This window comes from Pipistrellus hanaki (genome assembly GCF_964339955.1).
Source record: "Pipistrellus hanaki genome assembly, chromosome: 16".
NCBI classification, from domain to species: Eukaryota; Metazoa; Chordata; class Mammalia; order Chiroptera; family Vespertilionidae; genus Pipistrellus; species Pipistrellus hanaki.
Window position 1 is genome coordinate 17,458,900 of NC_140518.1, and position 10,382 is coordinate 17,469,281.

At 44.7% G+C, this 10,382-nt stretch overlaps 1 protein-coding gene across 1 annotated transcript; it reads right to left on the bottom strand.

The window, feature by feature from the left end:
* Window positions 1–1,412: 1,412 nt before the first annotated feature.
* On the bottom strand, window positions 1,413–6,180 carry LYZL6 (lysozyme like 6). Its single transcript, XM_084863791.1, has 4 exons — window positions 5,964–6,180; window positions 4,658–4,816; window positions 3,436–3,514; window positions 1,413–1,749 (listed from the first exon to the last, which is right to left on the bottom strand). The coding sequence occupies exons 1-4, from the start codon at window positions 6,100–6,102 to the stop codon at window positions 1,680–1,682; spliced, it is 447 nt and encodes a 148-aa protein (XP_084719917.1). The 5' UTR covers window positions 6,103–6,180; the 3' UTR covers window positions 1,413–1,679.
* Between the last annotated feature and the right edge of the window lie 4,202 nt (window positions 6,181–10,382).

Here is a 10,382-nt window from a genome sequence, read left to right on the forward strand (position 1 = left end):
TTCCCAGGTTGGTTCTCAGAACATTTTCCCTAGTTTCTCATCTGTCAAAAAAGAATGACATTATATATATATATATATATATATATATATATATATATATATATATATATATATATATATATATTTACAGTTTACATTCCATATTCAGTTCCTATGTGGCTTCTTCTGTAAATCATTGGTAATAATATTTCTGTTCAGCTAGGCTTCAGTTGGTTGTTCAGGTTGGTTGATCTATATAAGATGTAAATCCCTTTGGCGCTAGGAGGAAGTGAGTGTAGCTTCCACCTACAGGTGTGCAATAAATGGTGGTCTTTTACCTCAGAAAGGCGTTTCCTGACTAAAAAGTATTGGGCTTTCTTTTCTTTATGGCATGTATCACCACCTGACGTTGAGTTAAATATCCCGTGTTACCCTCAGCTAGTTTATATGGGTTAGCCATCTCTTCCCAACTTTGCATTTAGTGATATCAGTTTGGTAGCTTGAAAACATTCATGGTGTTTTTACATCACTAAGATTGTCAAAGGCTACAAATTAGGATTTGTGTTTGTGAGTTCTTTTTGAGTACTGGTTGTTGAACATTTGTTAGAATACCGCTGTATATATCTATTTATCTGGTTACCACCCCTTGTCCCAAAGTTGGCGATGAGAATTTGGATCTGCCCAACCAACAAGCTTGATTCATCATCCCACCTCTGTCATCCTCTTATCAGTAGGAGAGAATGGACGATACACTGGATAACGAAATGGGTAATAAAATCTATAATTACTGGTTTGAAACAGTATCAGGACCACAGTATTTCCTCTACAGCCAAGTATTTTTGAAGGAAGGCTCAGAAGTAGGTAATGGGTGGGGTTAAGAGTCAGCTATACTAAGGTGAAGAAAGTAGCGGTGGAGTGGAGAAGTGGTGCTCGGTGCCATTAATGTGGGGGTGCTTTGGGGGAAGGGGCTGGAAGGTGTGTATCCATTTATTTGTGCACCCACCATTCCCATGTGTGTCTGCTTCTCCACCTAGATTATGAACACCTCAAGAACAATGGTTATGCCAAAACCAGTTTGGCTCAGTGGATAGAACATCGGTCTGCGGACTGAAGGGTCCCAGGTTCAATTTCGGTCAAGGGCATGTACATTGGTTGCAGGCACATCCCTGGTGGGGGGTGTGCAGGAGGCAGCTGGTCGATGTTTCTCTCTCATCGACGTTTCTAGCTCTCTATCCCTCTCCCTTTTTCTCTGTGAAAATCAATAAAATATATTAAAAAAAAAGAAAAAGAAAAAAAAAAAGAATCCACATTTAAAAAAAAAAGAACAATGGTTAGGTTTTGCCCTCCTTCTTCTAGTACCTAACAACACTCCTACTATACATTAGGTACTCTCAGATACGTGGAATTAATAATGAATAATGAACACATTCTTCGCACAAAGACTGTTTTAATAATTCCCAAAATTCAGAAACATCTTCATTGTGGTCCTCTTAGTTTACAAATGACAATCAGGAACCAGGGGCCTGGGCCTGGATGGGAACAAGGAGTAAGCCCTAGAAAACCATTTATTCCTGGGGCTCTGCTCAGTTTTATTTGTAAATGGGAAGGGAAGAAAATAACATGAAGTGGAGGCAAGAAGAAGAATCCCCATGGGAGGAGAGGAGTTTTAGAATGACTCCACAGCAGGCCTGCACCCTGCCTCATCCCATGTGACATCCTGTTACCCAGTAGGAGAGTGGCCGGCCGGCACAGTGTATCGACCATGCTGCCCTGTGGAGAGAAAAAGAGTGGTTCTTGCTTCCCACACACGTGGCCCAGCTCTTAGTCTTCCACACAGAGCAACTTCATTCCTAGCTCTCTCATCTATCTTTCTGCAGCCCTTCTATTTTTTCCTTTAAGTTTCCCTTGTTCTTGGTATTTGTCCTCTCCCCACCCCCACCCGCCGGTTGGTATGCTTTGACATTTTAAAATCCTTATCTCCTTCTGAATGGGGAGAATACTGTTTTACAGGCTGAGATTTACTAATATATAAATATTCCAGGTTCAACCATTGGCTCTCCCTCCAGAAAGGCTCAGCCCTAACGGTCATTATGTCTCTTGTTTTGTAAGGCGTTTTTAGAGTATACAAGGCACTTAACTCCTTCCAACCTCACAGATGCCTGCAGAGACATCCATTTACATTATTTATATATCTAGTTTAAAGCTCAGAAAAGTTAAGGAACCATCCCAACATCCAGTGTTGGTAAGCTGATAACTTTGTGGGTGATGATGAGCAACACATTTTTATAGAAAACTAGAGAACCAGTGCATGAAATTCGTGCATGGGGGGAAAGGGGCCGTCCCCTCAGCCCAGCCTGCACCCTCCCCAATCCAGGGCCCCTCTGGGGATGTCAGACTGCCGGTTTAGGCCCGATCCGTATGACTGTCCTAAACCGGCAGTCAGACATCCCCCTCACAATTCGGGACCACTGGCTCCTAACTGCTCACCTGCCTGCCTGCCTGCCTGATTGCCCCTAACCGACCCCCTGCTGGCATAGTCACCCCCAACTACCTCCCCACTGGCCTGTCACCCCTCTCAGCCTGGTCACCTCTTACTGCACCCCCTGCCAGTGTGGTTGCCCCCAACTGCCCCCCTCCCACCAGCCTGGTCACTGCTCACTGCCCCCCTCTGCTGGCCTGGTTGCCCCTCACTGCTTCCCTCTGCCAGTCTAGTTGCCCCAAATGTCCCCCCCCCCTTTGGCCTGGTAGCCCATGCAGCCTGCTGCTCAGTCATTTGGTCACCCCTCTCTAACCCCCCTGCCGACCTGGTCGTTTTGGATGCAATGATCACTTAGCCTTTTATATATATAGATGTTGCTGCCAGTTATGGAGAGAGATCCTGTGGCGGCCATGATTGCGTTACTTTAATTGTTCCCATCTCTACAGCTGATTGAACCAAGTGGGCACATGGGGTTGAAGCTGAGCCAATTGGATTCTCTATCCCAGGCACTTACTGGGACTGGACTTAGCCAGTCTCAGTGGTTGCTTGGGATATTAGATCATAAATTTAGGCGGCATAGTCTATCTTATAGACCAGGAGCAGGGAAAGCTGGTCTGCAGAGGGAGTAGTAAAGCAAATGCACCAAGAGAAGCAGAAACCTGCCAATTTCCAGCCCAACTTCCACTGTGTTCCTGAGGCCCACAGAAGGGGTGGGCTCAGCAAGTCACCAAGTCTTCTCAGATCAACTCTCCCTCAGCTAGTCAAATTGTTTTGTCACTGCAGCCAAAAGACTTTTCTTTACTATCAGAGAAAGAGCTAGATCCCAGGCCTTCACATCAGAGTTCCAAGCCCTGTCACTACCCTACACTTGTCTAGACTTCAGAAAAGGTCTGGGCCTTGCCTACTGTCCCTTTCTCCGCCACCACACCCTTCTTGGGGCTCTGCCCGCTAACTTAGTCCTACAGTATCCTCCTCACCAGTTCTTCATCCCCCCTGCTTTGGACACAATCTTTTTTGCACACTTGATGGTTGCGAGAAGATTGGGGCTCAGCAGTTCTGAAAAGGAGAGAGAGAATACCTGTGAGAGCACAGGACAGTCCCGAAGGCTGAGGCAGACTCTTGCTCTCCCCGCCTTTTTCCTGGGGGCTGAGTGCTTCCAGAGCAGCAAGGCCTCCCTCCTACAGGCCCCTTTAGACATCCCTGCAGTGCCTGCTGGAGGTCGGGGTGGCCAAAGGTGGGGACAGGAAGACTGAGATTTGGGTCTGTTTACTATGATAGTTTTTAGCCAGAGTAGATGGTGGTTCACCCAAACTTCGAAAGTTTTTAGGGAAAGAAAATGCCAAAATAGGCAGCACAGAGAGCACAGTGAAATCCTGCCTAATTGAGGGGACTCTTTAGGTAAATATCCAGGGATGTTCATCAGAATACAAAAGATGAGGTGAGGGACAGTCATGCACCCGTGGAGTCTACTGGATCAGCTCTGAAATGGGGAGTTTGCCCTTGGCTTTTGGTCAGATCATTAGCCAGAGACACTTATTGCTTTAGAAGGACACTTATGCCGTGACCAGTTTGGCTCAGTGGATAGAGCGTCAGCCTGCGGACTGAAGGGTCCCAGGTTCAATTCCAGTCAAAGGCATGTACCTTGGTTGCAGGTACATCCCCAGTAGGAGGTGTGTAGGAGGCAGCTGATCAATATTTCTCTCATCGATGTCTCTAACTCTCTATTCCTCTCCCTTCCTCTCTGTAAAACATCATTAATAAAATAATAAAAAATAGAAGGACAACTTATTGATTAGCCTCCAGACAGGATCATCAGTCTGGCCACCACTAATCCGATACGCCTCAGTTTGCTCTTCTGTAAAGTGGGAATACTAGTTTTCACAGAATGAAAGTTGGATGACATCAGCTATGCATGTAAAGTGCTTAGTACATAACTTGCTCCCAAGCACTGTTGGCTGCTGCAGGCTGTGCAGAGCCTTTCTGGACCCTGCTCGAGGGCACAGAAGAATCTCCTCTAACTGATGAGCATTAGGGCCACTAGTCAAACCCACTCAGTGAAGAAAGCCCCTGATTCCTTGAGCCATTCCTCTGGGGGCACTTTCAGACTGCGAGTGGAAAGAGAAGTGTTGTGAGTAACACTTGGTCATCACTTCCCTCCCCCCGAGCCTCCCCCCACCCGCCCTGGGGCCCTGGCCAGACCTTTACATGCCACGTGGCAAGTGTTTTCCGAGTGACTCTGGTAATCGTTGCACCAGTAGTGGCTGTTGATCTGGAAGATGCCATAGTCAGAGCTGCCATCTGCATATTCATTTACCTTTGACATATTGAAATGGCTTTCCACAAAAGCTAGGCACAGCCCTTGGGAAAAAAAAGAGAAGAGGGTGCTAGAGGAGGCCAAGCTGAGAGAGAAGGGAGATGAAGGAGAAAGGGATGTGAGGACTCAAAAGAAAGGAACAAGGCCTAAGAGGCTAGATGGGGCTGGTGGGCTAGAAACACCTCCTAGCTCCTCCTCCCATCCTTTGGTCCATCAACCCACCCATCAGTTTAACGATTCATCTTTCCATCCATCTTCTGGCACTTAACAATCACCTGTTGTGTGCCAGGAACTGTGCAAAGCCCAGCGAGGGATGTTTAGTTGGGCCAAATACAGATGCTACCTTCAAATGGCCTATAGGACAGGAATGAAGATATGGACCTACAAATGCCACAAATAAAGGATGAACGGGTTGTAGGACAGGTGTGCACAAATTCTGGGCAAAGTGGAGATATCGCCAGCATGCAATAGCATGAAGCCTTTGCATTGACTGTTCCCTCTGCCTGGACTGCTCTTCCCCTAGACATTTGGGTGACATGCCCTTTACTTTATTCAGCACCATTCACTGTCACCTCCTCAGGAAATACTCTTGGAAATACTCTGGTCTTAACCATGCAAATTGACTGTGTCTTTGAAAGCTTAATTCAATTTTAAGTAACTTTAAATTTTAAATGTAAATTATAATTTTAATTAAAATGTTAACTTAAAACATAAGTAACTTTTTATGCAAAAATATTAAAATATATAATTCTAGCATTCAACATCCATCTAGTACCGCTGTAAATAATTAGAAACTGCCCCCTCCTTGACTTCCTTTCCATTACAGTGTTACCTGTCACCTGTGCCCCTGCTTTATTCTTCTGTATAGCACTTGTCAACACCAGGAAGTACTTTATATATTGTATTTTGTGTTTGTTCATTGCTTGTCTCTTCCCCAGAATGTGAACACTCTGAGAGAAGTAGCTTTGTTTACAGTATACCCCTAGCACCTAAAATAGTTCCTGGTACATAAATACTCGATCAATAATTGCTGAATGAATATGGGATGTTGGGAAAGGTGTCTTGTAGAGGGCTGTGTTTTGAACTTGCCTTTCAAAGACAAGAGCGAGAAAGAAAGATGGCCAAGTAGGAGATGACCAAGACAGGAGAGATGGGGGGTGGGGGGGTGGCGAGGAGGGAGAGCGCACTCACAGTCACTCACGGAGTAGCCCTCAAACCCATCCAAATCTTCCTGGTGCAGCACCTTGGCCAGGTCGCAGCGGTTGATGAGGCTGGCCTGGTTTATGGCAGCGAGGCAGCTGAACAAGGAGATGAATAACGCCCTTGTCATCCTCAGAGGGGCGGTCAGCTGGGGGCCTGCAGTTCTTAGGGTCTCACAGACTTCCTGCTGGTTTTCTCTGAGAGTCTGAGAAATCTGCAAAGAGAAGCCAAACATCCTTGCTCACTCACGGCTCCCCTCCTGGCTGTTTCCAGTCTCTTAATCATTATGTACTATTCTGACGGGGGATGCATAACCTGTATCTAATCCCAAGGAAACATCAGACAAGCCAAACAGAGGGAACGTCTAGAAAATAACTGGCTTATATTCTTCAAAACAGTCAATGCCATGAAGACATTGAACGGGCTATTTTTACACATGTGGTGTTTGTGTGCGTGTGCGTGCGCATGCGTGTGTGTGTGTGTGTGTGTGTGTGTGTGTGTGTATCTTTCCCTTTACACTAGGTATATGTTCCTGAGAGCTAAGGCCTTAGTTTCTCTCTCCACCACCAGCTCCATGAGTCGGACATGAAGCATTTTCTGCTTGAACAAGGTGGCTACCCGGATGGCCTGTCTCCTCACAGACCTTTTGTTCTGTCTTCTAAGACTCACTCCATGCCATCCTGAGCTTGCAACCATTCTTTTGTTTCTGTCTCCCACCCTAGAGGTGCCAGACTTAGCAAATAAAATCACAGGATGTCCAGTTATACTAGAATTTCAGACAGACTACGAATAGTTTTTTAGTATAAGTATGTCTCATGCAACCCTACCCTGTCCTGACTGAGCAGGTTCCTTCAGAGTCACGTGTCACTGAGCCGTGGAAAGCAGTGAAGTCCGCTCTTGAGGTCCCCTTGGGGAACACAGTGGTTCTGGCAGGTGCATTCTTACCTCCCCTTCTGAAGCTGACCTCTCTCCTACCCCTCTCTCACTCCAGCCCCAGCTGGCCCAGGAAACTCTGAGAGAATCTGTAGAACAAAGCTGTTTGGGTAGGAGCCTCCTCTTCCTCATGAACTATATACTCTAGCCCCACCCAGCTCACAGCTCTGCCTGTTCTAAAGAAGGTGGGAATGCTGGGCAACCCCCATCCCCCACCCCCTGCCTCCTGGAACCCCAGTTCTGTGACATCATCACTCTCTTGGAAATACTCTGGTCTTAACCATGCAAACTGTGTCTTTGAAAGCTTAATTCAATTTTAAGTAACTCTAAATTTTAAATGTAAATTATAATTTTAATTAAAATATTAACTTAAAACGTAAGTAACTTTTTATGCAAAAATATTAAAATGTATAATTCTAGCATTCAATGTCCATCTAGTTACCACTGTAAATAATTAGTATCATGTTATGTCTAAAGTGCAGACATACAGACAAATTTAAGAGTGGTGCGTAACGTGATTTATATAATATTGCAAAAATGTCCTCAGCTTCCACTTACAACTGAGGCAAATACTGCACTAATTCACAGGTACTCCCAGAACCACTAACAGGAACACAAGAACAAGAAGAAATTGTACACTCAGCATTACTAGAAAATGCTATTTCATTGCACTCATTTCTGTTGTTTATTTGAGAGGAAAGCTCATTAATTTGTCTTTTCTCTTACTTAAGTACTTTTCTACTCAAAGCCTCTCTGCACTTTCAAATAGTACCTAGCATGGGCCCCATTAAGCTTTCCTTAAACCTGCAGAGGCAGTTGTATTTTTGCTCCAATAGACCTAGGTAAGATGTGAAGAAGCACCGCCCAGCCAAGAGAGTGGGTGTTCAGTGGGTCATGCTGTGCTGGGCAGCAGGCCAGATCCTGAGTGACAGAGGTGTCTGAGGTCCTTGATGTAGTTAATTATTTTGTATGAGGGGGACTGGACAGTATAGGGCCCAGGTAGGAGCTCCTCTTGCCAGTTCTAAAGGTAATAGTGAAATCAATTGCTATGGAAAATATGAGAAAATGTCTGTTTTAAGTTTTCAATAAGATATAAGAAAAGCCCTAGCTGGTTTGGCTCAGCGAATAGAGCATCAACCTGCGGACTGAGGGCTCCCAGGTTTGATTCCAGTCAAGGGCACATGCCGGTGTGGGCATGCAGGAGTCAGCCAGTCCATGATTCTCTCTCATCATTGATGTTTCTATCTCTCTCCCTCTCCCTTTCTCTCTGAAATCAATAAACAATATATTTTTTAAAAAAGATACAAGAAAAACCTCAAATGATACAGCCTGCTGAAATGCAGAACACAAAGAACCAAAATCAGTGGCAGAGATGGAATCTGCACTGAAGGCAGAGGAGCGGATCCACACTGCAGAAAACTCAACCAAGGTGAAGTTGCACATTTGAGAAGTTAATCAAACACAGAGCAGAAAGACATGGGGGAACAATGAGACAAAGAGGATGGATATGGATGACGAAGATTAGGGACTTATGCTGGGCCGAAGACACCAGCGTAGAAAAAGGTGCGGGTGCAGATCTACTGGTAGCTTATGTCACCACTTAGGCATACTGAAATCATATAAGACTCTGAGTGTCTTTATCATCAGGTTTAAACTTCACCCCACAGAATAGATCCCTTTTCAAATACTTTACAAATCATTTATAAAATGGACTACAAACAATACTCAGCTTCCCCTTCCAAAGGAGGAATTATATAGGCTCCATACTCTGGCTACAACTAAAACGAAACAGACACACACACACACACACACACACACACACACACACGCGCACGCGCTTTTTCCCCCTCCTGTTTATTGGGTCAAAGGCAAATTAAAATTTGGAATAACACGTTTCTAAAACCATGAAAATTACATTAACATATCAAGTTTATTAAATCAGAGTGTTGATAACAGTTTATGGAAGAGGGAGTTATGGATCTGTCAAGCTTGAGAACGCCAGCATCAGGTAAAAAAGCTTCTCACACATCCCCATTTTCAGGCCAACTCTCTGCAATTTATCCAGTGGCCACTAGAGGCCAGCAGTGGCCCGTGCCCAGGTAGTGTATGGGGGTAGGGTAAGGAGGGGGACAATATCTCCATTTTATACAGTAGTAGAGCTGGGATTTGGAATGAGGTCTCTTTAGTTTCTTATTCCACCTTGTTGGTCCCTCAACACCAAGAGACTTACCTGTGCTACCATATACCTAAATATTTTTATTTATTGATTTTTTTTTTTTTTTTTTTTTTTTTTTTTAGAGTGAGAGGAACGAGAGAGAGCTATTTGTTGTTCCACTTATTTTTGCATTAATTGGTTGATTCTTGTATGTGCCCTGATCAGGGATCAAACCCACAACTTTGGCATTTAAAAATTCATTCCAGGGGAGTCAAAGGTCAATCACTGTTTTATAACAATGCTTATCAAATTTGGATGCCACATTCAAACGTGAGAACCAACTGTGGAACCTCCACCTTTTGAGGCAGAAGATGGAATGGAGACAGCTCAGGAAGTGTAGTACAGTAGAGAAACTTGGGATCCAGATAGGCTGCCACTTATTGACCCTGTGACTTTGACTGAGTTCCTCCACCTCTCTGAGCCTCACCCTGCAGAGATGAGGCAGAGAGATAGATGGTGTAAGCCCAGGCACAAGTAGGGTTGATATATTTTGATATAGGTTTGATGTATGCTATCATTTTTATTAAAGACAAGAGGCTCAGTGCACAAATTCATGCACTGGTGGGGTCCAGCCGGGCTGGCCCCAATTGGGACAGACACTGAGCATTCACTCATGCCTGTGATCCTATGAGGTGGGCACACTCACCCCATTTAACACTTGTGGAGCCTGAGATTTAAGGGGCACCAGGACCTGCCTACGTCACAGAGCCCTGATATCTCCATGAGGTTCAGGCCTGCCTCACTGTTGGACAATAGTGACAGCACCTGTTAGGCTGTGCTGTGTACAGTCATGGCCTGGCGACTTCTTGTTTTATTAGGTGCTAATTACTGTACATTTTACCAAAATGAAAGTGTATGGCTTTATAAGCAGCTGTTTAATGGGTATGGAATTTTCTCAGGGTGATGAAAATGGTTTGAAACTAGATATAGGTGGTGGTTGTACAACACTGAATGTACTAAATGCTATTGAATAGTTTACTTTAAAAGGGTTAATTTTAGGTATTGTATATCTCACTTCAATAAAAATAAAATAGATAGTTCTTACCCTAGCCTGTTTTGCTCAGTAAATAGAGCACCGGCCTGTGGATTGGAAGGTCCCAGGTTCGATTCCGGTCAAGGGCACATGCCTGTGTTTCAGGGCTTGATCCCCAGTAGGGGGCATGCAAGAGGCAGCCGATCAATGATTCTCTCTCATCATTGCTGTTTCTATCTCTCTCTCCCTCTCCCTTCCTCTCTGAAATCAATAAAAAAATATTTAAACA

What these genes read in the sequence shown, in the direction of transcription:
- LYZL6 (XM_084863791.1), bottom strand. Translation starts at nt 6,102, where the DNA reads ATGACAAGGGCGTTATTCATCTCCTTGTTCAGCTGCCTCGCTGCCATA. An exon ending in TTGCCACGTGGCATGTAAAG is followed by an intron (nt 3,515 to 4,657) that starts GTCTGGCCAGGG and finishes TCTCCTTTTCAG; the next exon opens with AACTGCTGAGCCCCAATCTT. An exon ending in GCAGGGGGGATGAAGAACTG is followed by an intron (nt 1,750 to 3,435) that starts GTGAGGAGGATA and finishes TTCTCTCCACAG; the next exon opens with GGCAGCATGGTCGATACACT.